Source organism: Tinamus guttatus, unplaced genomic scaffold (assembly GCF_059628265.1).
Source record: "Tinamus guttatus ecotype Peru unplaced genomic scaffold, ASM5962826v1 Tinamus_guttatus_pri_ptg000242l, whole genome shotgun sequence".
Classification (NCBI taxonomy): Eukaryota; Metazoa; Chordata; class Aves; order Tinamiformes; family Tinamidae; genus Tinamus; species Tinamus guttatus.
The window spans coordinates 5,942,092-5,967,505 of NW_028288776.1; the positions used below are offsets into that span (position 1 = coordinate 5,942,092).

The 25,414-nt window shown below is 37.8% G+C and overlaps 1 protein-coding gene across 2 annotated transcripts in view; it reads left to right on the forward strand.

The window, feature by feature from the left end:
- Positions 1 to 25,414, forward strand: part of ST3GAL3 (ST3 beta-galactoside alpha-2,3-sialyltransferase 3) — a 169,087-nt gene that overhangs the window by 44,439 nt on the left and 99,234 nt on the right. For both annotated transcript variants that reach the window (XM_088526104.1, XM_088526105.1), the window contains one exon: positions 15,826 to 15,918. In XM_088526104.1, coding sequence (XP_088382230.1) covers positions 15,826 to 15,918 — 93 coding nt within the window. The remainder of the gene's footprint in view (positions 1 to 15,825; positions 15,919 to 25,414) is intronic.

Here is a 25,414-nt window from a genome sequence, read left to right on the forward strand (position 1 = left end):
TCTTCAATTTTATGTGTGTGGAAGCCAAAGCCAAGAGATTAAGCCAAGACTGTGGAGACCTGTTTTAAATGACTATCTTGGGGTGTTGGTAAGGGAAAAACAGTTTTAGGTTTTTCAGCAGAATAATTTTCTTTCATGCTACTTAACACATTTTATAACGCTGGTAGTTTCAAAACACAGACACCTCTTGACTGTCCACATTTGGCCTCCAGCTTCTGACACGAGTATGTCTTCTCTAAGCCACTGCTTCAGCCTTGCTGTACCTCTTCCTCCTGTGTTCACTGTCCTTTGCTCTGTTCCTTATAGCGGGTCCTACTGAGTCTTCCTTTTCATCATGCCTGTGCTACATCCTCTGTTTCTCTTCTTCACTGTCTTTATGCTGTCTATATCTATTTAGATTATAGCTCTTTGAGACATAGCCTGTTCCGCCTTATATTTTGGTATGAGGCCCAATGAACTTCTTGGAAGACTTCCAAAACCCTAAAAAAAGCTTTTCCTTAAAAACTCTGCATAACTAAAACTGTTATTTTTATTAAAAATGGTATTGTATATTCATGTTAACTATTTAAAAGATTATTTAAAGGTATTTTAAAAGTTGTATTACACCCTAAAAGTGCATGTTTTCTTCAAAAGCAAATCAGTCATGAGGTTAGCTTCTGAAAAGGTTTTTAACCTAAAACAGCATGCTTAAAACAAATGCAATGAACCTAGGTTAAGGGACAAAGAAAAGAAGTATTGCATGAACATGCTGTGTGTTTGCTTTTTGCTATAATTATGGGGTTTTTTTCTTAAGCAAAACATTGATTCTGCCCTTATAGAAGGGAAGATAGGTCTGATGACCTTACAGCCTGAATTATTCTATGATTTTTTTCAATAGCAAAAGGAGCTAGAGGAAAGGTGAAAATGTCGTTAAACATACTAAATAAGGATTATTTTGAAAGAAAGATGGATGACATATGAATTCTAGATGATTCTGTTGATGTTCTGCAAGTTCACCATGTGTTCAGGATACCAAATTCATTTTGTAAGTACATAGTGTGAATTCAGTAGAACTTAATCATTGAAATTCAGATTACTTTCTGCAACACTGAATCAAGATGGTACTATCATGGAAGCACGTTCTCTTTTTCAAAAAAGACGACCTGCCCAGAGAATTAAAAAGGGTAATATGTTCTGCACTGACGACTTAGTTGGCAGAAATAATTTCATTACGTCTGTTGTTTTGATATAATTGTTATGGTGGAATTTTGCCACAGATCGTAGCTCTATAGAGTTCACTTAATTGACAGCATGTGAGAATCTTATGTGACTTGAGACACTTGGGGCAACAATTAGGTTTCGCTCTTTTATTTTTTTTCTTAATCTTTCATTTGTTCACAATCTGTTCTTTACTGTTAGTTGATATAATTTACAGTATGACCTGGAGGATTAACAATATTTTTTTAACAGAAGTAGATCTGTGGTAAAACTTAAATGATCTGACTTGCTTTTTAAATGACATCATGCAAAAGAAATTATTTGATGTGAATAAATAGTATTATGTCCCTTTGCATCTTTATTTTTTCATCCATTATTGCTTCTGCAGTTTCCACCCTGTAGGTATCCAGCGCATATTATTTGCTTGCAATATATTTTGTTATGGTTACGGTGGTGAAATGACTGTTCACTGGTGCCTGTGCTTTTGGGGCAACAGGAAGGGAACTAATTTGTTTCCTTCAGAAGAGAAATCTACCAGAAGTCCTTGAGATGTATTTTCTTTGGGATGTATTTTCTTTGAGAATTGCGCCTCACTGCAGCAGTAAGGAGGGTGGCATTGCCACGGATTTCACCTGGAAGGGTATGGGACATGTTTACAGTATTGTACTAGAGCTTCATGGAAACAGCTGTTTCTGGCTGAAAATCTTGTTGCTGTGAGAGTAGAAACACATGGACTAGTCTGTCAGAAATGGGAATATCAAGAAGGAAGACACTTTGCTGCCTCTGCTCGGGATAACTCTCTAGGGAAGTCTCTTTGTTATTGAAAGGCAGCATGTTATCCAGGTAGGGACTGTTAATGTACTAAAACATGGCATGAATGGTAAACTCGGGGCATCTAAAGGCAACACAGTTTTCTGTAATAATTGCTTTCAATCTTAATAAAGATATAAGGATCCAAGAGGAGCGTATTTCTTAGTTGTGTTTGTACCAATCACAATGTAATTATGGAAATCAAAATATCCGAAATATGTCTGAAATATATAAACCGGTAGCTGAATCAGTTTCTCTTAGGTTTTCCATGCAACAGAGCCCCATACCACTTAAAAAGATGTAAGTATAAAATCTGTCACTTACTGGCTCTGTAGACCAACACCCTGATACCAAAAATATGATACCGTTCACAGGTCTAAACGCCTGGTGGGGCCCAAAGTTCCTGAACAATTTAAAGCCATCAATCACGTTAGTGATTCAGCCAGCAGATTACTAGGTGCCACCAAATGCCAGCATTTGAAGTTGCTTGCCAACATCCGTGCTTGGCAAAAGTGTTGCATGCTTTTATTATTATTATTTATATTGTAGTAGTTCTCTCAGGCTGGCCAGGTCCTAGAAATAGGTCTCATTCAGTACAAATCCTGAGTCATTCTCTGAGCAGAAACTATGTTAGCATTGAATGAAATGAGAATTCTGCAAGAGGATCAGCATATGGTCATTGTAGTTACATATTTTGTGGCTTTAATGCACATTTATTGAGGTCCAGGTGAAGGTTGCATGGTCATTCTTTGTTCTGTCACTTACTGCTTTGTGAATGCTTGATGCAGTGGCCTTGATGGTTATTTTGAGTCTGTCATGGCATCTTACAAATATAAATTCTTGTACATGTCAAAAGCTCTTTTTTCTAATAACCTGTGACGTGGGGCTGTTTTGCAGCGTTGCTGCCATCGTGTGATCTGCTCTCCCCCATCCTTTTACTTGGTGAGGTAGAAGCTAGTGACTGCTCAAACTGCTGCTGCTGTCCTCTTTTCAGACTCATCCAAAAACTATTTTCAGAGATACTTCTGTGATTAGCTTTGCAATTCGAAGCTTTTAAACACCAGCAAGAAAAATGTCCACTTGTAAGGCAGGATGAGATTTCTCTTTACCTGCTTCTGCAGCTAAGATTTTTAACATTCAGATTTAGAGTTGCCTGATTGAATGATTGAGGAGTTGTCCCAGGCATTGACTTGATTTGTCTGGGGTTGAGCCACTCCCTGATTAAGTTTTGTAAATGTTAAAAGATGTGCTTGAGCTTATGGGCAGCATTCGGTATACCGGAGATAAGTTCTTCACTAGAAGAGTAAGATAATCAATATTATAATGTGTGGGTAGTCTTTTTTATAGGTAGAAACACAAGCGTGTTTGTTGTTGTTGTTTAAAAAAAAAAAAAAAAAAAAAGTTACCTTTCCCAATTTCAAATATCACGGTTGACCACACTAGTATAATACTAAAATAGCAAATATATATTGTGCAAATATAGTGTATGTTTGCATTATGTGTCTTTTGAATTTGGGAGTAGTGTTAAAGTAAAATATGGAATATTCTTTTTACAGTCATCTTTCTACTAGACGTTTATTGAATAGATATGGGAGATGCCACAAAGGTTTTTAAATATTCATAACTTCAAACTTTGCTTTAAAAATAACAGATGAAGACATTGAGGTCTTGGGGAGGGGGGAGGAAAAAAGGGAAAGCCAAAAATAACAGCCTTCACCCTGCAAACTCAAATGAAACTTGATCTAGACTTTGAGAAGACTGTAAAAATGGAGGGAGTTTGGGCTGGGGAGAAATGCGCAGATTGGATTACTTTTGTTTGTTTAAATTTCTTCCCTTCAGAGCTCTAATAATGAAGAACTGAAATGGAGACCCTTCCCCTCATTTTCTTTCTAGGGTGGGAGGTTGCTTTGAAAGTATGCGTGTGTCTATGTGTGGTACTTTGCCATTAAACGCTGTAAAAATAAGCAATAAACTTGTAGGAATGCTTGGCCTTGCTGGTGCCTGCTGCTGTGGGATGTATTTGTGCCCCATTTCCATCCCTATTGTCTGTCTGTATTCCTACAGTTCGGTGGAAAAAAGGAAAAAGTGAGAAATTGCAGTGATGTCCCTTCCTGTCCAGACAGGAGTGTAGCGTTTGTCACTGCCTAAATGATTGGGTTCTGTCTGTCACGAGCAAGTGTCCCAGGACTTCCTCAGCAAGATGATTTCAGTGCTTAACATGCTCTGCAGCACTGATGTTTTCCTGGAGAGGGGATTTCTTGCTGTTTCATTTCTTCCTTTCACTCGTAGTTCATGTCCTCTTGCCTCATGGGTTCCAATCTGCACTAATTGTTGAAGCACTCGAGATACTTAGGAAAATGAATCCCAGCTATTCAGTGATTCCTTTACCAGCCTGTTTTTGTCTTTTCAACTTCCTGTGTTTGTTACGATGTCATTGCCATCCCAATTATTTGTTTTCTTATTCTTAATCCTTACAGTTTTCCCAGTTTTGATACTTTGGATTCCTAACATGAAGCTCTCTTGTCTAATTTTGTGATACCTATATTAGATGCAATCACAGCAGATAAAAAAAAAATTAAACACCGGTGAACTCAGAATTCCTAGCTACTTAGAAGTGAATGATTACTTGATTTGTTCTGTGCAAACAAAGTAAATCCTAAAAAATGTATATGTTTGATACTTTTAAAGGGGCCATTTCCTAAAGCTGGAAGTAATTATGTACCAAATCATTTGGGAAAAGAATGTAATGTAAAAAGATATGAATAATGAATAGCGGGGCATTGTTAAGAGCAGGTTTCTATTTGCCCCCAGTAAGTTGTTTCATTTAAAGAATGAAAAAAAAAATCATAGAAAACCAGAATTACATAAAAGATAAGTCACAACAGTGATAATGTATTAACAGAAAAAGTAGAATTCTATTTACAGGAAAAGCAGAATTGTTCAGTAAATATTTTTTATATAAATTTTTTTTTGTATTTTGTATTTTTTGTATTTTGTATTTGTATTTCTCTTTGGATGAAAAAGAATTATATGCCTTCCTTAAAAGCAACAACAAAAAGTCGAGCAGCAGATAGTAAGTGTATGTGGTTTTGAATTGCTCTGGACAACATTCAATAGTTTTTAAAAAGTAGCTGAGGGCTTTTTGGACTGCTAGAGATCATTAATAAATCTTCAAACAGCAGGGGAACTCCATATTCTTGGCAGAAAGTTGATGTGCCAATATTTTAAAAGGGAAAATGTGATGACTCATAAGCTTTTCAATCTATTTTTGATCCTGAGCACTATAACATACTGGCCAATATGGGTTTCCACCAAAAAAGAATTAAAATTATAATGCTTATGATTCCAGGCCATGTACATATGCATAGGAAATGTTATTGTTAAAGGGACTGTTCTTTGGATGAATCTCCATGATGCTTAGACACATATTTGCCGAACACACATGAAATAGGAATCTTTCTTAATGTATTTCTTTTGAAATAAATATATATATGGGACTGGGTTTGTGCATTTCTTTTTTTTCTTTTTTTTTTTTTTTAATCAGTTAATCTGAGAGTGTAAAAGCTGTGGAGTCATAAAGAAAATGCTCAGATTTCTTTTTTGTCCCATTGTCTGTAAGGCGGAATACTTATCTTGTATGTGATGTTTCACTGTGGTAGAATTATCCTAATGGAGTATGTATATTTTTTTCTAGATTGATATACTCAATTAGCTTTAGTAAGATTCCTTTAACTGTTTTTTAAACAAATTTTTTAAAAGTTATTGCCTACATAAAAGGATAAATTTATTTTAGAGGCAAAATCTAATTTAGGAACTATCTGTAAGCTCATCAGTGCCTGGAGCCTGTCCTGTTGCTTTTCCTTCTTGGGAGGAGATCATGTAAGAAGCCACATTGCATGTCATTTCTTAAGAAAACTATTCTGAAAGTGAGACATTAGACTTATTAGAGGAATTATTTAAATTTTGCTTGGTTTCAGCACTTAGCTACAAATTTTAAAATAATTTCTATTGAATGTATATCCTCCTATAAAGACCCTGTCTGCTGAATAACTTATGATAAACAAATAAATACATGTCATTGCAATGGATTGAGATATCTAAGCACAGGCCAATCCCAAAACTTCAGGTAAGAAATAATTCATGTAAACTTCAGCTGGAAATATTGTTTTGAGACAAAGAGATGGACCAGGTGCCCCATTTTACTGCTTCAGCATAAGGACCAAATTGTTTAAGCAATTTATTGCAAGGACTAGCTTTGTATGGGACTATGGCTTTTGGTATGTATTTATGCTAAAACATTGGCGTTCATCACCTCATCTTTGCCATCGATCGTAATGAACATAGTTGTAACACATTTTATGGAAATAAACTTTTGTTGTTTCATTGCTGCTTTTCCTGATTTAAAGCCCTGACGGTACCAAACAGCTTATCATTAAACAGAGGCAAGGGTTGTCTGTGGAGGTCCCAAATGCATTAATGTGACTGCATCTGCCTGGCCTGACAGCCTTCCTCTTGAAGGCCAGCCCTGTTCAGCCTCCACAGACATATACTTCCATTCTGTTTTCCCTTGGAAAAGTACTAGGGAATCCTCCTCTGGCCATTCTAATGGTAGAATGGGAATCATTTTGTCGAGGATGCGTTATGATGTTTGTTGAACCCGCTTCTGAGGTGTGACACTTGCTCTGGAAAACGCTCTTCTTGGGGTCTCTAGACACAGGTTAGTTGTCAGCTCCCCCCTTATATCTTTCTATACCTGGTGAGGACAATTTTTGAGCATAGTGTATGTAGGGACAATGCCTCAATCTGCCCCTGAACTTGTGATACATGTTGCTGTAACGTGACCAGATAGAGCAAAGTTGTATGGTTGGTAAGACCACAAATAAAACTTAAGGTTGTGTGTTAAGTTATCAAGACAGGGAAGAGTTGAGTGGAATAAACACATACCAACTTTCCGCATGCTGGAGAAGGACACTAAAATCAAACAGTGCTTTTAATAGCCATGATTAAAATCTCTTGGTCAAGAAATCAATATTTCATCTATACTGAAAGAAAACGGGAAACCCTGCTGCTGTAGTTAAGAATTGCCTAAAAGGAGAAGCTGGGATGGTGACCTGGCAGGCAGTGCTACGCTGTGAAACCATGGTCCATAGATTTTTACAAGGAGGATAGGCTAGAAGAACCAGATTCTTTTTATTTTATTTTATTTTTATTTTTGTTTTGTTTTTATGTTGTCTAGCAATCTTTTTGAGTCAGGAACTCCGATCCATATCGGATTCAATGCTGTAGCCTGTCATGAAATTCAGGTTCATGTGATTTTGCAGCGTTGCTGAGTTCATGAATTAAGAATCGGTTCTGCTGAAAAGTGAAGCCCCTTTTAGTGCCTAACCTTGGAGCACTCCTTTAGCCTGTCTAACCAGGCAAGTCAGAAAATGCCCTCCATGTGTACAGTTTTGGAACCCATGAAGAGCCTCCCTGAACATCAGTCTGAAATATTAAGAAAGTTGAGGATCATGCAGGATGAAAGAAGGTCTGATTACTTGGTTTGTACACAGTTTTCCTGTGACAAACTTCATTCAGGTCTCTGGCACATCGTTGTTACATGTGGCAGTTTGGATGTTGGTTGGATGGCCTTTTTGGGCTAACAGATGCGCTTTGAAGTTGCTCTTTGAAATCATTTTAGTAGAAGAACTTTCCCTAGAACAATATATGGAGTAAACAGGGTTTTCATCTGGGTGGCTCTGCAGCTGTTCTTACCATTAATTGTTCTGGCTATTCTTTCTTATTTGCAGTGACTTGGATTTTGTTAGTGTTTGTCACCATCTCTACAAATGTTCTTCCAGTTTGGTATTACTATGTGCTATTTCTGGAGGAAATACTTTCCCCTCAGTATATAGCTTTCTGCTTTTTAAGACTTCAGTGTGTACTTACCAGATTAATTGATGTGTGTTCAAATTCACAGCATCTGTCTCTAATATATGTCAGTGAAAACAGCCTGCTTTGAACTCTGTTACTTCAGGAAGAAGAGTGAGAAAACTCCAGGCCTTTGTGGCTGTACAATTGTAAAATTACTGTTAAACCACATCCCCCAGTTGTGGACAAGTCTCAGCATACCACCTAAAACAGTTTATTCACTGACCAGCTTTTTTCTTCTAAATGTTAATACAGCACAGGGAATAAAATGAAAAATAAATATGTAAATAAAGCCCTTGCCATATCCAAAGTCCTTTTATTTTTATTTTTATTTTTTCCCCCTGATTAAAAGGAATTAGGTTTGTTATTCCTTAAACTGCAACAAAGTTATCCAAGAAAGTGAGAAAGGAGGGTGTTTTGAACTATTTTTATTAAGATTTGCTATCAGGTAGCTAAGAGAAATTTTTTTTTTCTTTGAGTGAAATTTATTTCCCTAAGATTTGAGCTAGAGAATCATGAAGGGTTAATATCATGAAAGGCCTTTGTAGGGAAATAGGAATGGCCAATCTGAAGATTCACCTACTTCAGGACTTTGTGTTGGGAAGGAATCAGTGGAATTGTTTGGCGAACAAGAAAATACCCAACTGTGTGAGATGGTTTTTGCCCTGGTAGTTCTCCAGGTGCCAGGGCACTGTAGATTTGGTGTTACTGAGTTTGAGATGAGTTTAGAACTTCAGTATCTTTTGTTCCGATTTATACTTCTGACTTCTATAGCATGCTACATAATGAGTCCATCTGATTAACTGCGTGTCATAGGAAGAAGTGCTCCTTCCTCTGAATTTTCCTGTTCTGAAGATCTCTTTGGTATCCCTAGTTCTTAAGATATGATAAATAATAAGTCGCTACTAATCTTTCCCTTCTCATTCTATTGATGTAATATGCTTTTAAACCTAGCTAAATACTGTAAAGTTTCTCTGAAATAAATATGCGCAAGGATGGTTGTGTTCTAGAATGAACTACTAAATTTTTTTAGAAATCAAGATTGATAGGCTAAATCATAACTGATTTTGTGCTTAAAACTGCAACTGATTTTGTGCTTAAAACTGCTAGATGCTAGTATTTGTTCTTCAGATCGGCTAGTCTTTACTATATGCAGGTTTAAATTAGGATTACAACTATGTATCTCTAGGAAGTTACATTTGTATGTATTTTTTCCCCCCCACTCTAGCTAATTCCTACTAATTTGAGCAGGAGATTCCTGAATTATAATTGGATGGAGTCATTTGTCCTAATTTCTTTAGCACTTCTTTGTCTTTTCCGGACCTGCACTGCTTGATTTATTACACTGCAAACAGAAGATACTGTTCCTGATCCAAAGAAAGCACTGCCAACTTTTAGGTGTAACAGATGAGGGTTGGTGATGAAGACCAAGAGTTATAGCAATAAAAGCATGACATTTCAGTATATTTTCTTACTTTGCTTCGTTGTGTGCAAATGGGATGTGATAGGCAAACAGTTTTTTTCATCAGGCTTTTAATTGACTCACTTTTTTATGGCCACTGTGCAAGTGGTGAGTTTTGAGAGGTATTAGAATAGGGGATCACTGTATCTTATTTTTACAAGGTCTGAGTTTAACCTCTTTAGTGATTATGGAAATAATTCAGATACTAATCTCTCTATTAACTGCAAAGGCATTTCCAAATAATAAGTGACTATTGTCTATTATGTCATCTTTGTCTCTTATTTGTTTAAAAATAAAATCCTGTTCTTATTGAGACGGTTGGAATAAATAGAAAATATACTTTGAGGAATGATGCTTGATTACCAGAAAAGTACATTATTTATAAGTTCTAAGTTTCTTTATTCAAAGATTATTTTTTAACTAATTGAAAAATCAGGAAGAAGTTATTCCTTTATTTATAATTTCACATTTTCTACCTTCAGAGAACAGCTGTCTTGTGTGAAAATCAAGTTTGTATAATTCATCCATTTTGTTTAGTCTAACAATTAGTATTTAAGCCAGTTGCTTTCTCCTTTCCCTCCTTCCTTTTTTAAAATTCTCAAATGGTGTGTTTTCTCTACTCATTATCCATATCTATTTGAATACTTTTTTTTATTATTATTTCATCTGTGCTGCTAGTCTTTAAGGTAAGGTGCAACAGGAAACATTCTTAAAAACAAGTTGGGGAAAGTAGTTTTATAACTCGGTATTTAGTTTGCTGGCAACTTTTTGTGCATAGGGATGCAAAGGCTTATTTAGGAGGTGATATAAGATTATTGAGGTTCCAGATTGCCCTTTTTGTATTGCAGTGCTGTTGCATTCTTGGTGCTTTAAGAGATGCTGCAATGATGTAGTGCTTTGTGGCAAAGAAATTGCCTACGACTGTATTTTTGGAGACGTTTACGAATTTTGTACTGTTGAGACTAATTTGAAATTCCTTATTCTGCCTAGTGATTTAATTCCAGGGCAGGAATGTATTTTTCTATTATGTCAAAGACCTGAAATGGAATTTAGTAAGGAATGAGAATCCTCATGTTTTGGTGGATGGAAACCTCTTCAGTGTGTTTGTGCAAAGATGATTTTTTCTCAAAGGGTGAATGACATTGCCAGTTGCATTAATGGGGTTTTGGCTTTCAGTGTCCCTGCATCTAGCATGTGTTTCCCAAAGAAAACACTGATGCTGCATCTTGCCTTCATTTAAGGCCATGGCAGTGGGCTGCAGGTTTTAATAGAGTATCTTCAAAACTTTGTTTCTCTGAGATGGTTGAATGTAACCTAATCTGCTTCAGCTGGTGTTCTGGGATAGTCCAAACAAATAAATATAAGTGCCTGTTGATCATCATCTCTATTAAGAAATTAATTTTGTGAGAAGCCACAATTATTGGTGGAGAAACAGAACAGGACATGTTTTTTTAGTATGGATCACATCTTTTCCCTTTTCAGAAAGGAGGAGTGATTTGGGCCATCTTTCTTCCTATTCAGTCATAGAGCCTCCCTGAGGAGTTTGCTTACATACTGAAGCAAAAATTGAAAATATTTACATCTATTTAGCTGGCAGTAGTATGATAGATGCATTTCCTGTCTTCCTCAGTATAAGCATTTCCTTCTCTCTTTTTCAATCTTCTCATTCCTTTTTTTTTTTTTTTCCCTTCTTCTCTTGTTTAGTTTTTCCTTAGCTGGAATTAGAAAAACAGACAATATCATATAATCAGTTCATGTAGTTCTTTTGAACCAAAGTTTGGAAACTTGTAATAGAACTATTGTAAAAGTTGCTTGAACTTCTGCTGCAGTGTTTTCTCAACCGCGTTACACTCCTGCCAAAAGTTCCAGTCATGCAAAGAGAGGAAGGTTCCTCAGCTCTTTGCGTTTCCATAGTCTCCTGTGCCCAGGGGGATGCTGCCTGACAAATGCCATGAGCATGACTCAGATGTGCAGACACGTTTTTCAGTCCTCTGCTGTTTCTGGTACATAGGCAGTGGCTACTATGCGTGTTTGCTCAGTTAATGACCTCTCTTGTGTTGTGGCTCTACAAGGATAGCTAGAGAAGGGTGAAAAGAACTTCATGGACAGACCCACCAGGGCTGTTCTTCCATGCTTCTATGTGAACAGATAGTATTTGCAGTGAGGCTGAAGAACTGTAACGGAGGGGAGAATTCATACAGGCACTTACTTTCTCATCCATCTCTCTAGTAGAGATCTTTGCCAAATGGAAAGGCAGACTTGGTTTATGGTTTTAATTCAGGGTTTTTCCCTCTCCAGTGCGGTTATATGCTTCACAAGGCCATGAAAGTGGCATTTTATTAGGCTATAAATGCTGTATAGATCTGTGACCCCTTGATATTAATTAAATACACTCCACGTTCTGTGGCTCTGCCTTTACTAGCATCTTTGGAGCAGTACTGCAGTTTTGAAGCAGATCCCACAATCATCTCTCTTACTGTGCAGTGGTTCAGTTCAGATACTGGTTTGGAAATGTAGTTCCTGGACATCTTTCAGGGGAAAATAAACTGAAAGCTTTATACCAGGTGTCTGCCAAATGCACTATAGCACGTAGCCATGGGCATAAGGGTCCAAGCTAAAAATCTGTCCTACGGCCAACTGTGATCCACATAGGTGTTGGTTACCGCTGGCCCAGGGAGCCTGACTGAATCCTATCTGAAGTAAAATACTCCAGAACCTCCAGTGTAGACACAAGGATCTCGGCATCAGCTGCTCTGATCCTAATGATCTGTTTTTTTTTTCTTTTATTGCTAACTAATATTATTTAATTATGACTTCACAATAGCCGCTATGTTGTAAGTGTTTTTCATCTCAGGTTATTAAATAGCATCTCCTGTTCATTCTTTCAGTCTTCTGACATATGCCAGTACATATCTTTCATCTGCCATCGAATACAATAGTAACAACAAGAGAATTCGGTCTTCAGAGAAGATGATGTCAAACAGTTACAGCTTTTCAGTTTTTACAACCCACAATGTAAATTCCACATAGAAGGCTAAGAGACCAAGTATATTTGTTCCTCAAATTAAATTCAGTAATTCAAATTCATAAGCTTAGTTGTGGGCATTATTTTAGTAGCCTGATCACTGAATTTAGTACTTATGTCTTCTAGATTCATTTAGATTGCACTCCTATGAGGTTGACATGCTATCGCTGATAAAGGCATGATAAAGGAATTTAGCCTGGTGAAACTTTCATATTTGGGATTTTAAAAAGATACTTGTTTGTCAAAAGCAAATAGATGGAAAAATCTTGTTCCTTTTTTTCTAAATCTTCTGAAGGCAGCTGGTGCTCTAACTGGACCAAACTGGAAAACTGATAGCCACAGAATCAGAAAACTTAGGCAAAAATTGTGTCCCTGTCCACTGGAGAAGAGTTGTTCGTTGTTGTTTTTAAGGCAAGAGTCCATTTTCTTTTTAGTGGAATAAGTTAATTGCTTCCTTTACCTTTTTGCAGACACATGTTTAAAATTTGCAATGTTTACAGTTGTTGACTTTGCATTGTAACTTTCATTCTTTAAGATTTGTTATTTAAATGAGCTTATCCTGTGCAAAATCTGCCCCAAATTTAAGGGCCCATAGTGTCATCTAATTATATCTATGGAATGTAAGCTCTTGTAATGCCTCATGTTCTAGTAATTTTTCTGGCTGCTTTTGCAGAATGTGTGTTCAGTAGCTCTATTTCTTCTATTTGGAAATAAATATAATTAGAGAAGAAGAGATTTCTTGATTGAAAGTAGAAATTTATGCAACACTGTATTAAGTATATTATGGTCAAATATGGAGGAGATGCTTTTTCATGCATTTCCATGGGTTGCTTTTGCTGCAGAACTGTCTCGCATCCAAAAGCAGTGTGATTTTTACAGAGCTGACTTTGTTAGAAATAAGTGTAGTTTTACACCGCACACCTCTAGCAACAGCTTTATAAAGCATGAAGTTTTAAAATCTGCTTTATGGAAAAGCAACCTGTGAATGTTTCAGAAATTCAAAGCAAATTTAGATATCTAAAGTGATGTTAGCTTGGAGAGCTTTTTGAGACAGCAGAATGGCAGAGAGCAGCCTTATTTCAACATTTTGTTTTGAATCATACCTAAGACAGGCTTATAATTATGAGCGCACTGGCAATGGCAACATGTATAACCTGGAGAAACCAGATGAATAAAAATGTCCAGGGACAGGTTTAAAGTAGAATTCCCACTTCTAGTTTTGCATAGCTGCCTGACTCAATATGCAGCTAGAGAGAAGGAGAGGAACAAACGCTGAATGATGTGAGGTGGCAGCTACAATTGGCTTACGAGAAGTGTTTTGCCTGCGGCGCCCTAGATCATGAACTTTATCACATCCAAGAAATGTTAACAGCTTTGCCCCTTGGGCTTCAGTAGTTCTGAGCATCTTTGTGGTTTTGGTAGTTGACAGCTCAGTCCTCGGCAGGCCGCGCTGGTTGCCCCTTCCAGATGAGTCAGACGCATCAGGCCTTCAGCCTGCCCTTCTTTTACAACATGCACCCATGGTGGGTGCTTGAGTGACGTTTTAATTTGATAATGAAAGCACCATTAAGGCAGACGAGAGAAATGCCTTGTGTTTTGTGGCATAAGGTATTTTGTGGGATCTCTGAGGTCACTTGGGAACGGCCTGCTATTGAAATAGTTACACAAGTTTGCCAGCAGTGACTCACCGCTGTGGTGGTTACAGACAAATTCCAGTTACTCTGAACTTCTTGATGAAGGTTTTAATATTGGTGATGTGTCTATCTTGTTTAAATGCTAAAAATCCAGTAATATTTAAGTTCTCTTGATAAGGGCCTCATTTCCCTGCATGTCTTCATCTCTGAAATGCTGGGGTGTAGCAGTGAGATGTGATCCCCATTGACCGTATTAGAAGGGGATATATTCTAGCACTGTTAAAATGTTCTGGGTTATGAAAAGCGTAGTAATGCTTGTGCAGGATTTCTACTTGTCTCTCTGGGGTACACAAGTTGCTTGATGTCTCTAAGCTACTTGAGAACTTCTCATGTTGTAAGATACTAATGAACAAAAAGCCAAAGTATTGTGTTAATGTTTCAGTAAGTAGTGTTAAATTCTGTTCTGTCAGTAATGGCAGTCCTTTCCTTGCTGTGGCTATTTATAAGATCCTTATTGGAGTCAAAACCACAAATCATTCGCAGCAAATCTTTGAGATTCCAGGCCCTAACTTCTTAGGAACTTGCTAATCTCCCTTGTTTAGAAATACGTATTGTAATATCATCTATGGAAACCAAACAAATGGGTTCCTGTTGTGCTTGACAATGCATTACATCTGTATCTCTCCTATGTATTTAGAGAAATATAATCTCTGCTATAAATAAATGACACTATACAGAGTCAAATATATTGCTCTGTTGAAATATTTGACCAAAATCATACAGGAAACCTTTAACAGAACTAGAAGTGGATTCATGTCATTTTAAGCTTCTTCCAGGACTTTTTGTGTATAAAAGTCTTAAGATATGGAAATCCCAACCTAAAATAACTTTTTATTTTGTTTTGTTTACATTCTTTTCTAGGTATTGAAAGCTTAGATGACTACTGAACAGAAATAGGCTACTCTTTTTGAGTGGTATAGACTTAGGAGTTTTTGCAGTGCGTGTGGATAATCATAAAGCTAAGCGTCCAGCTCAGCAGCTCCCTGGATCTGCCTCTTTATTCAGCAGAAGTTTGCTAGGTTGCTGGAAGCTGATATTGTAGCACATGTTGGCGTATTTGGAAAAGAAAGCATGATTGTGATAGCAATGGCCTCTCTGAAACAATTTTGTGTTTTTTCTGAGTGGATCTACATTATGTACTTCATTTGTTTGTTAATGTTGATATGTAGGGAAAATTCCTTTTATTACATGCCTACTGTTATCAAAATGGTGCAGTATATACATTTGAATACATCACCTCATGGTGATGAGCACTTGCAGTCTCCACTCAATGTTGAACGTGTAGCAGTAAACACAACTTTCTGAAAGAACAATATTTCTTATACCATGACTTGTTTGAAAGCTATCTTCTAAATAATATTTCCCTGGAGTTTTTACCTCTTTCATACTCCAGAAAAAATGACTGAAACAAGTTGTTGATTTTAATTTATTCCTTTTGAAAGGTGGAAGTCTAAAATAATATCTTTCTGTTTTTCTTCCAGGAGGATTACCCTCCTAGTACCCTCCTTGGGGGTTAGTGCTATTTCAGTTATTTTTGAGCCTATTCTCTGTTGTTCTCCTGTGATACTATAGAGCAAGAAATAAAACCATCTGTGTTTTCTAGTACTCCTCATAGCTACTTTTAAGAAGAACCTATAAGGACAAATAATAAAATGCCTTGGATGACTACCCTTACTGGTGTAATGTTCCACTTGCTGGGAGAATCCTGACTCTTATTTTTTTCACAGGCCTCCAGAATTGGCATCAAAATATGCAAATTTCTCTGAAGGGGTGTGCAAACCTGGTTATGCATCAGCACTCATGACTGTCATCTTCCCAAAGTAAGTGATTAGTTTACCATTATTTTTCTCTTCCCCAGTAATTTCTCATCCCTCGGGGTGAGTGTTTGGCTGCAACTCTCCTGAAAACTGGCATTAATCTGTTGTTTTATTGGTGCCAGTGGAGACCAGCGTGAAAACTTCGGGTTATGTGAGAGGTCAGTGGCAACAGTTTAATTGATTTCAGTCCGACACTGAGCTTGCTCCAGGAATGCAGCAATCTCGGTCTTAAGCGATATAACAAATTGTGCTGAGAGTGCGTGCCACAGATAGGTGGTCAAGTTCACTGCTGGTACCGGGTGATCCAGTTCCTAGAAAGCTCAAGTCATGCAGTGACAGATTAAGTCATTTAAAGTAGTCAAGCATGGTGCTTTTGACAACACGGCAGGTGCCTGAAGGCTTTTTGCAGTAGTGTTTTCCAAAGGAGGCTTGGAGAGGCTAAGACATGTAGTTAATACGTTGTACATCCTATTGAGTTTGAAAGCTTTTATTATCTAAAGTATTCTTAGTTTCTTCAGAATTTCTTTCCCTCAGGAAGAGTGGAAAATCCATTGCAGTTCTTTTGTTTGAAAGCTCTTAGAAATGAGGAATGCAGTCATAACAGGTGAATCAAAATTGTTTATTTTAAAATTTGACATATGGTTCTTCTCAGCTCTCCATGTGGCTCCTGCATTTCTGGAGTTTGTAGAAATGCTGGGGGCTGGTTCAGAAGACAGATTGGAGAGATGAACGTTACACTGTTGGGCCTTCAAGATGTCAGTGTGTTTTGTTCATCAAAGGGAAAATCGAAATGTCATTTGATCTTTGTGTACATGCTTCCAAAGTGTGTGGATAAGATCTCTAGAATCCACTTCTCAAAAGTGGATTTTTTTTTTTTTTTAAACGCAATTGGCACTTTTCTAAATGATAAGTTTATCTGTTTTGGGGGGAAATTCCATGCCGTACCCATATGGAGATTAGATTGGATGACCATGACCTTCTAGCCAGTCTTGAAAGTGGTGATGTTCTGTATTTGTTTTTATTGGCAAGCTTGGTATCTGGAGACATTTTAAAAAGAATATCTGAGATTGTCCTGTAATCACAAGATGCTGCTGCCAGACCTTAAAAGAAAACAAAACAGCAAGTGTTGAGGCAGTGGTCTCCAGTGCCAGCGTAAAACAAACAATAGTCAGTATTATCTGTCGTGTGAATTTTGGAACTCTGGATAGAGTCTAAATAAACAATAAAACTGTAGGCAGATACATTATCATCCTCATCTTTTTGTAAGAAGTCTGAGTGCGTTCAAATCTGCATTTGTATATGTGTTAGCTGTAAATAGTATAGAAGAGGGAGATGGAGCAATTTACTAAGGTAAGATGTCTGTAGCTAAAACCTTCCTGTCTTTAAAAGTTGAACCATAACTGCTTTTTCTAGAGCTGTTGTGATATATTCTTTCTCTGGATATAACTTAAGTACGGTGAAGAGCAACACTGTTGAGAACAGATATTTCCTCTAGCTTGAATTACTTCGTGATCTAAGGTGTGATGTTTTTCTCGTGATAATATTATTGTGGATAACAGGCTAGTTATCTTGATTTAAAGATTCAGCTGATGGAGAGTCTGGTAATAACGGTCTAGGCGATTCCTATAGATAAACTTTTTACTGCAAGAACATTCATTTTGCTTTCGGGTTAAAGTTATGCAAGTCTCTGGCTTCCAGAAGCAGTTTCTTTTGTGTGCAGGAATCTGAAGTTTTTATTTTTCTCCCTGAGTAGGTACTTGGCAGACCCAACTGTTCAGTCACCTTCTCCCCAACAGCCAATTACTTTGGACTAATACCATGTAAAGAGGTAGTATCTTGTCCCTGGTAGAATTTGGTATTTTATTCATAATTGAAAAAAATCATGTAGTTCTATGAGTCTTTCTTACTGGAGATTTGTATTCAGTTGCTTCCCTAGTGTGACACCTAAATTTCATCAACATATTTTTCCAGGATATTCTTTATTCTTTATTAATTCAATTTCAAATGGGACTTACCAGTATTTTAGCTAGAATTAATATAAGGGCGGCTGAGGTCTAGTGCTGCCATGAATTTCATGCTTCATTTTCACACACTGTTTCTTCTAAAATTTCCTTCACAGTCAAAGAACTATACAAAGTAAAAATGATCAGACTAAGCATCTCTTCTTTTAGAACATTTAAAACTTGTGGATTTTATTTTTCAGTTGCTCATACCATTAGAAAAATGTCCTCTTTCAGGCTGACGTATTTGCCTTGGAAAAAAAAATGTATTTTTTTCTATTTAGATAAAGTTGGTTTGGCTGTTTTCAAGCATGAATAAAATGAATAAATGTTTTCTCTTTTGCAAGGTTCCTGACTTTTTGATGCAATTTTAAATGTAAATAGGCAAAATATGATGGAAATAGTTCAGATAGAACAAATATTTTTCAGAGGATGTAACTCTTCTTGTTAAGTGCTGCTTTAATGGTGAAAATGTGACTTTCGACTTTACCAAGCATAAGTATTCACTAAATGGATTAGAGCAACGCTTTGAGAAATCTCAAAATGTGATTGCTGGTAAGGAAAGATTGCTGGTAAGTGGGGTTATTTTTGTGAGGGCCTCTGTCAATCATTTCTTATTCTAACAATACTTAATGTATCCATCAATGATTGGTAGCTGGAAAGAATCCAGGGTTAAGTGTGCAGATGGTACACTTACTGGAGAGCACTATATGAATGATTGTTCTGCAAAAGTAACCAATCTGGATTGCCCGATTTAAATGACCACAGGCCAACAAGATATATTTGAAAACATCCAAATGCTTGATTATATGTGTTAGAGTAACAAATACAGTTCATACTTAAAGAAGAGGACAAGTCCTCTCTCAAAACAGACGCCAAAAAGCTTTATGAAACTTCACAGCTGAAATTTGTCACGTCAAGAAAATTTGCGGTTTGTTCTTTACCAATTAAAAACAAAACCACAAATCTGCTAGAATGCTGTGTCCAGGTTGGATGCTGAAGCTCTTAGAAGGGAGCAGAAATGAGAGATTGAAGGAAAGCCATAAAAGAATAAACCAGGATTGGCTTAAGTGATAAAGCAAATGAGAAACAAGTTGTCTTTCTGAAGAACAAGCCTTCTTTCTGCAGATCTTATATCCAAATGAGGAGAATAGCAAAGAGCACTAAAGTTGGCAAGTTAAATATAAAACTGTAGTGAAGTACACCAAAAAATGTAGAGGGGCAATTTTACGAAGACATAAAATATAGAATGTTTCTCTATGTGTCAGAGGTAGAAGGTCTGCCAGAGATCCTGATGAGCTGGTAGATGATTATAGCATTACACTTGAGCTAGAGGAAGATAAAGACATAACAGAAAAGTTTTGCTTCACTTCTGGCTACAGAATAGTTCCATAAAGGAAGCCTCCCCCCAGCAGGGGACAAACTGGAGAAGATGACAGGACATGGACATTTTTGAGCAGAACAGTGAAAGGAATTGCTAGGAAAAACTCTTGGCAGATTTGCGTATGGTTGCACAAAATTGTTACTTAAATTAGAACGGAAGAATGAAGAGCGATAAAGGTGTTGTGGTTTTAAAAAGGGAGTATAGAGCTCTTTGGAAAACTACCAGTGAGCCTGGCTTTCTGTATTAGCCACCTTGATAGAATATATATATATATATTTAAATAGAAATTAATAGTCAAAGGAGAAAAGGTGATAATGGGGGAGAGTCAGTTGTCTTCAGCAAAAGCAAATCCAGCTTTGTAAATCTGTTCAGGTTGTTTGAATGTCTGAAGGAACATTTGATAAAGGCAGCATAACTGATGGAGCATGGCTAGAATGTCTTAAAAAAATCTTGGGAGTTTCAGAGACTATTGGGAAATTAAACCGGTGTAATCCTGTAGTGAGCTAATAACTATGTAAGGATGGTAAACTCAATGGAAATAAATAATAATGTTACACAATGCAGGAGGTTACCCCTGGAGTCCTATAGAGAATGTGTACTGGGATCTGTGCTGCTTCAAGGTCTCGTAAAATAACCAGAGCACCAAATAAATAACCAAGTGCTGACAAATTTTTCCAGGTAGCGAGACCAAAAGCTAAGTATGAAGACTGTCAGAAATTTCACAGTACTGAGTGATGCTGCAATAAAATAGCAGGCCAAATTCAGTTCAGATAAATGTAAGGTAGTTTTTGTGGGAAAGACTGATCTGACAGCATATGGCTAATGATGGACTTGGATGTGTCTTACAAATCAGGAGACACATCTTGGAATTGCTGTGGATTGTTCTGCCTTTTTTTTTTTATTAGTGTTAGTTAAAAGACCAATACAGCCTGAGGAATTATTAGAAGAGAAATGCAGAAAAAAATGAGAATTATGCTACTGTATAAATACACAAGGTACCTTTGTCTTGAAAAATGTTTGTAATTCTATTCAACTAATTTCAAAATGGATATACAAGAATTAGTTGTATATGTAATAGTAATGAAGAATAAGCAGTGAATGGAGCAATCTTCACGTTCAGGAAGTCTAATAGAGACTTAACGAGCTAAAAAAGGCATTGATAAAATAATGGATGGCATGGAGAAGATGCTTAGGTGATTATCTCTCCTAGTATGGAATTCAGAGATGGCAAATGGAAATGCGTATCAGGTTTAAAATGAAGTGTTATGGTGTGCTGTTTTCAGTTACTTTCTCTGAGAATGAGTTTTGTAGGAGACAAAAAGTAGATTGACAAGCAATTACACAAATTCATGGGAGAATGATCCATCAAGATCCATAGAACACATGTATGCAAATACAGTCTCTGGCAAGGAAATATGTAAGTCACAAGAGGCTGGGAGCCAAAAAGATATTGAGAGCAGAGTGTAGCTTTACATACCATGTTTCTTTGCCTCTTTACCGAAACATTTGCTAGTGGACATAGTTAGATGTTGAATACGGGGCCAGGTGCATGTTTGCTCTAATTCATTGTGCCCAGACTTGTCCTTTTTTTAACTGTTGTGCCTTAAAGCCAGGCTGGCATAACTTCATAAAAAGTGTGCCGTAATGCAAATCGTGAGAGTCATTTGCTGGCAAGTGAATGGATTTATGATCTCAGTGCTGTATCTCGCTTTAAGAGCTGGATAACAGGGCTGCATTTGGTTCTGGTTGTTACTGAAAGGAGTTGTGTTAGGAGACTGCAGTTACCCAGCTTTTTGCTTTCCCAGGGCAACATAATTCTGCTTTTTACAAATGCAAACAGTGGGTAGCAATTCAAAACGCCAGAAGTTTCCAAATGACACAAAGCAAATGGCAAATGTATTTGGTGAAATGGCATCACTAGGTCTTTGTTCAGTGGATTAGACTATTTTAGTACATCTGAGATCACCTACAAGCCTGAATGATGCTTTGACCTTTTTGTAGAAGACACTAGCTCATGTTTGGGTTAACGCTACAATCTCTTGCGTTTCTGGTCTTATGGAAAAGATACTGCCTGTGTGCAGTTCTCTTTTTTTTATGCTCTATCCGATGATCTAAGCCACAGTTTGTGGCTTAAATGCCAGCCTGGGCCAGTTCAGCTACTGAATGGTTTTCCAGCCACAAAATGTTGTATGCTGGCAGCTATCACATGCAGTTATGATGGGAATGTCTGCAGCCTACAGACTGGTGAATCTGTGTTTGGTTAGAAAACATAGGGGAAAAAAGAAGTATTTAAAGGTTAAAAAAAAAAAAAAACCTGAAAGGATTTCAAAATGGGAGAAAGTTCAATATGCAACAAAACTAAAGATTCCTTTAGTGGAAGATAGTGAATTAATTTATATATAATGAATGAATGATAACAGCGTGTGAATATGTCTATGACCATATTCTTGAAGCTAAGAAATATATATATGCATATATTGTCTTGTCATATACAAGAATCAAACTTTCTTATTGGGTTCCTTCAAGAAGAAAAACAGCAGTTGGGTCATTTTGATGCAAAATTGCAAATGATTTGGAATTGGCATGTTCTTCCCTTCTTTCAGATTTTTTTTAATGCATTTCCCACTGTCCACTCAAGAAGAAAACTCTCCTGTAAACTCTGATTTTATTATGTTATCACGTATATTTCTCTGTACATGAAGTTTAGAATTGCTTTAAGCTTGCATATTCACAGAGTATGCATGGCACAGATTTATACCAGATTTATACTAATGTCAGTGGCTTCCTTCCAAGTTGTTGTTCAATACTTTTCTGATGTTTAACTTCCCCTTGATATTCTAGATCTTTGACTTTGGTGTCTTTCACCACTTAAACAGGCCAGTCTGGATCTGTATCGTCCTCTGTTCTTTGGGGATTCTGGTTTGTTTTGGAGGGTGGGCAAGACCATGTCTCAGTTCAAAGCTTAAGGCAGATTCCCAGACCAAGTAGGCTTGTACTTTTGTGATCTAAATGGAGAAGTCACTTTTTTTCCCCCCTTTGGCCTTCGTATAGAATTTAAACTTTGAAATCGTAGAGAGGAATGAAGAACTAGTAGGTTATGCTCTGAACTATAACCTAATCAGTAAGTTTTTACCAGGTAGTTCTCCCTGAGAATTCACTGGACATTCACTAGAAAAAGAAAAAATGATAGTTAACCCAATATACCTATTTTTGAAATTAACTTGTTAAAGATATTAAATTTAATGTAACCATAAAATTTAGCATGGAATGTATCTTAAAATAAAAATTAGAAGATTGAAGTACCTTTTTCTCTCCCATCACTGCTCCTCTTTTTGTTTGTTTGCATATTCAAAATCAAGTTGTTCTTCCCTTGAGCTGTAACAAACTTGCCTTGTAAACATAAGGAACCAGCCTTTGGATAAGTAGCGTTGGACTTCTGGGGATTGCTTGGTGTGAGGTGAGGTGTTCACCTGCCTGCTGTGGTCAGAAGCACCTGGGAACTAGTGGTTTTTTTTGTTGTTCTTTTGGGGGTTTTGGGGTAGTTTATTTATTTTGCTTTTTTTTTTTCTTCTTTTTTTCTTCCACCCCCTTGTCCATCTTAATGTGCTGTCCTGCATATAGCTAAAAGAGCTCCTGAGTGCCTTTCTCTGTTATGTGTAGAGTAGACTTCTGCCTCCCAGGTAGCAGAGCTTGGCGAATTTTTTGCTGTAATTGCTGTCTTGCAAGTATAGTTCTGGCTGCTGTTGTACCTTAGAAGAGATTATTTTTACATGCAAAATTCAATCTGGGGCTACAGTTTCAACTAGAGCTTCAGCACAGACTTTAATAGGGATTAAGGCTATTTGGAAAGCTGGTCCATCCACCTCGAATACCTCCTAGTTCTTTTCTGTGTCCCTTTCTAGGTAGCTTTCTGTTGCATAATTTCCTGCTTTTTTACCTAGATATTCAGAAAAATAATCAGGCTCTTATTTTAAAATAAAACACTAACCCTCTGCTTAGAACTGACTGTTAATCTTCATCTCGATGTCTGGTGAATTACTGCCGTACCCAGCGTGGGCTCCTGCTGAAGCGGCAGGACACGAGCTCAGCGCTCTGAGGCTGTCACGGGAGGTGACTGCTGCTTCCTTTATGATTAACTGCTTAGGGTGAGCAGAGGCAGCCGAAGGCTGACGGCTTCGTGGGGTTTTTGAGACCCCACTGAAGAAGTAGGTTAGGTAATTACTTTGTGACTGACAATTTCTATGTGAATCTGAAGCTATTGCCTGACTGCAGCCTGACTTATGCCTGCTGTGTAATTTGCAGGTGCTTCAGGCACAGTAGATGGTATCTTTAAATTTATTTAAGATGTGTAAAATTGCAGAAGCATGCTGAATTAGTGGTGGTGATTTCTGTGTGCGTCTTCTAAATATACATACGGTGTATATCTCACTTTAAGAAAAGTATGAATATCTCTAGAGATTCCTGGGGATGTTGGAGTCACTTTGCTCCAGATGTCATTATACAAATGATTCTTCTCTCTTTCCTTCAAAGTGAGGTTACTCCTGTTCTATGACAAGGGGAGTCTTCTAACCCGTGTTCCTTCCTTAAGTCTCTTTTTGGTGCTTGCCTGTTGTGGAATCCCCTAAAGAACAGAACTCTGTACAGGATACAAGATGGGCTCTCCCTATGGGAGAGACCAAAGAAAGGATCTTCGTTCTGCTAGTAAGGTTTGAATTGCAGCAACACGTTGGTACCAGTGGATTTCCTCGTGGGAAGGAGTGTGAATCACTGGCTTCTCTCAGTTCCTTAGTTACCTCCAGCCTCAGTCTCTAAATCCATGAAGTCCAGCAGAAAGGGGGGTGAACGAGGCCCAGAGACGCTCTGGCCTGTCAAGCAGTTGGTGTCTCGGGTTCCTCCGGGCTCGGTGACGGGGCAGTCGGCACAGGCCGCCTCTCGCGTTCCTCTGCCTGGTGCCCTCGCTCGGCTTGGTAAAGTCCCCAGCTAAAGGCGCACGTGGGCCGAGGCCTGTGCGCAGTGTCGCGCTCCGCGAGCACCTCTGTCGGGAGCAGCTCCTGGCCGCGGTCCCTGCTACTTGTCCAGGATCGTGTCCTCCTGTGGCGTCACTGCTGTCGCTGGCAGCGCTGCAGCCCTTCCACCCTGCTTTCCTCCTTTCCTTGCGATTTCTGTGGAATAGCGCCCTTCCCTCCTCCTGTGTTGTATGATCCTTCCACAGTTCTTATACCTTGTGCTCGTTTGAGAGACTTAAATCTCTCCTTCCGCCTAAAGGTTCAGGGCACGTTACCTCACAAAGTATTTTATTATAGCTGCCTGTGGTTTAGTAAATTACAGCATAGTTTTTTAGAAGTCATTTACTTTAAACTTCCAAAATAGGATTGTTGTCTGAGCTGTTATTGCTGTTTATCACTAGGGGAATTGGCTTCCCCTTGGCTGAATGTACCTCAGGCATTTCCACCTGTGTTGTCCTCAGCAAGAAGCTGGTGTGAGGTGGCAACGTTGGATAACTAATGCTCAGTGTTGTAATCGGCGCTGATGCTGATTTGATGCTGGAGCTGTCACCCAAAGCTCTGTATGAAGTGTGTGGTCATGCAACCCATTTGTCCATGCCAGGTTCCCTGCTTTCATTTTTTTTTAGATAACAGGGATCAAGAAATTATTCCAAAAATGAGCATATGTGTAAATGTAACTTCACGGCTTGCTCTTAAATTCATAACGCCAATTAACTATCTGGGACCTCCAAAATGAATTTAAATGATAACAACTTGTTTTTTTCCAAGTTATAACGACCTCTGAACAAGTGCATGCTGCTGTAATCAGATTGATATAGATGGGAAATAGTGAGGAAAAAAAGTAGATCAAAAAATAAGACTAGTGCTCCCACATGCCTTTTTCTTTATGGCATTGGTGCCTTAAGGGAGTTCGTGCTGTCTGTTGTGCAGCTGCTGTACCTGAGCTAGTCTGTGGACTGTGCAATAACCTGGATAAGTAAAATACTCCTTACATCTGAACATTAGCTATTCCTCCCCCATCAATCTGCTCCCTTTCTGCAAGATTATTTTTAATCCAGATCAGTTCTCTGATCCGGTTGGTGGAATTACCAAATCCTACACCAACTCAG